Source organism: Emiliania huxleyi, assembly GCF_000372725.1.
Source record: "Emiliania huxleyi CCMP1516 unplaced genomic scaffold EMIHUscaffold_414, whole genome shotgun sequence".
NCBI lineage: Eukaryota > Haptophyta > Isochrysidales > Noelaerhabdaceae > Emiliania > Emiliania huxleyi.
The window spans coordinates 47,267-48,015 of NW_005198872.1; the positions used below are offsets into that span (position 1 = coordinate 47,267).

Here is a 749-nt window from a genome sequence, read left to right on the forward strand (position 1 = left end):
GGGGGGGGGGGGGGTGGAGTACCAGGGCCCGAGAGACCCCGGGGCCCCGCAGAGAGGGAGGGAGGCAAGCAAAAAGGAAAGCCGGGGGGAGAGGGAGGGAGGGAGCTCGGCCTGGTGCGTCGCTGCGGCAAGGCGCGCGGCGCCGTGGCGAAGGAGGCCGAACCCAAACGGCGCATCGCAGCTCAGCCGCAGCCTCCCTCGCCCGCCCGGTCGACTCCCTCCGCCGCCCTCCCCCTCCCCGTCGCCGCCGCCGCCCACCTCGACCCAACGCGTGCCCGTGCGGTGCCCGTGCTCGCTCGGGTACACATACCTATTCACACCCGCAGCTGTGAACCAACAGCGCCTCTTCACCCCCCCCCCGCGCGCTCGCGCGGGGGTGCGCGCACGGCGTCGCTAGCTCGTCGGCCGACGCCGCGTGCACGCCGACCTTAGCGGCGGAGCAGCGGTCCGGGTAGTTTTCAAACGGGCCACGCCCATACCACGTCGCGTGCCTGTTCACAGCGTGAGGTGTGAAGAGACGCCGTTCACAGCTGTAGCCACGCCCACACCACGTCGCGTGCTGCGCGGCGGCCGCAGCCACGCGGAAGGAGAGGCCCACGCGTGGCAGCGAGCGGCTGGCGGCGGGGAGCACCTCCGCCTCGTCCTCGAGGAGGAGCGCGCCTGCTCACACCCCCAGCTGTGAAGAGGCGCCGTTCACACCCGCCCCCCGCCCCCACCGAGGACCGGCGCGCCGCAGCGGAGGACGGTCG

General features: G+C 73.8%; 1 protein-coding gene across 1 annotated transcript in view; it reads right to left on the minus strand.

The window, feature by feature from the left end:
• EMIHUDRAFT_459017 (hypothetical protein) overlaps positions 1 to 749 on the minus strand; it is a gene marked incomplete at both ends in the record, with an annotated part of 7,591 nt that overhangs the window by 628 nt on the left and 6,214 nt on the right. Inside the window, 2 exons of the mRNA XM_005769609.1 lie at positions 112 to 310; positions 387 to 491. Coding sequence (XP_005769666.1) covers positions 112 to 310; positions 387 to 491 — 304 coding nt within the window. The remainder of the gene's footprint in view (positions 1 to 111; positions 311 to 386; positions 492 to 749) is intronic.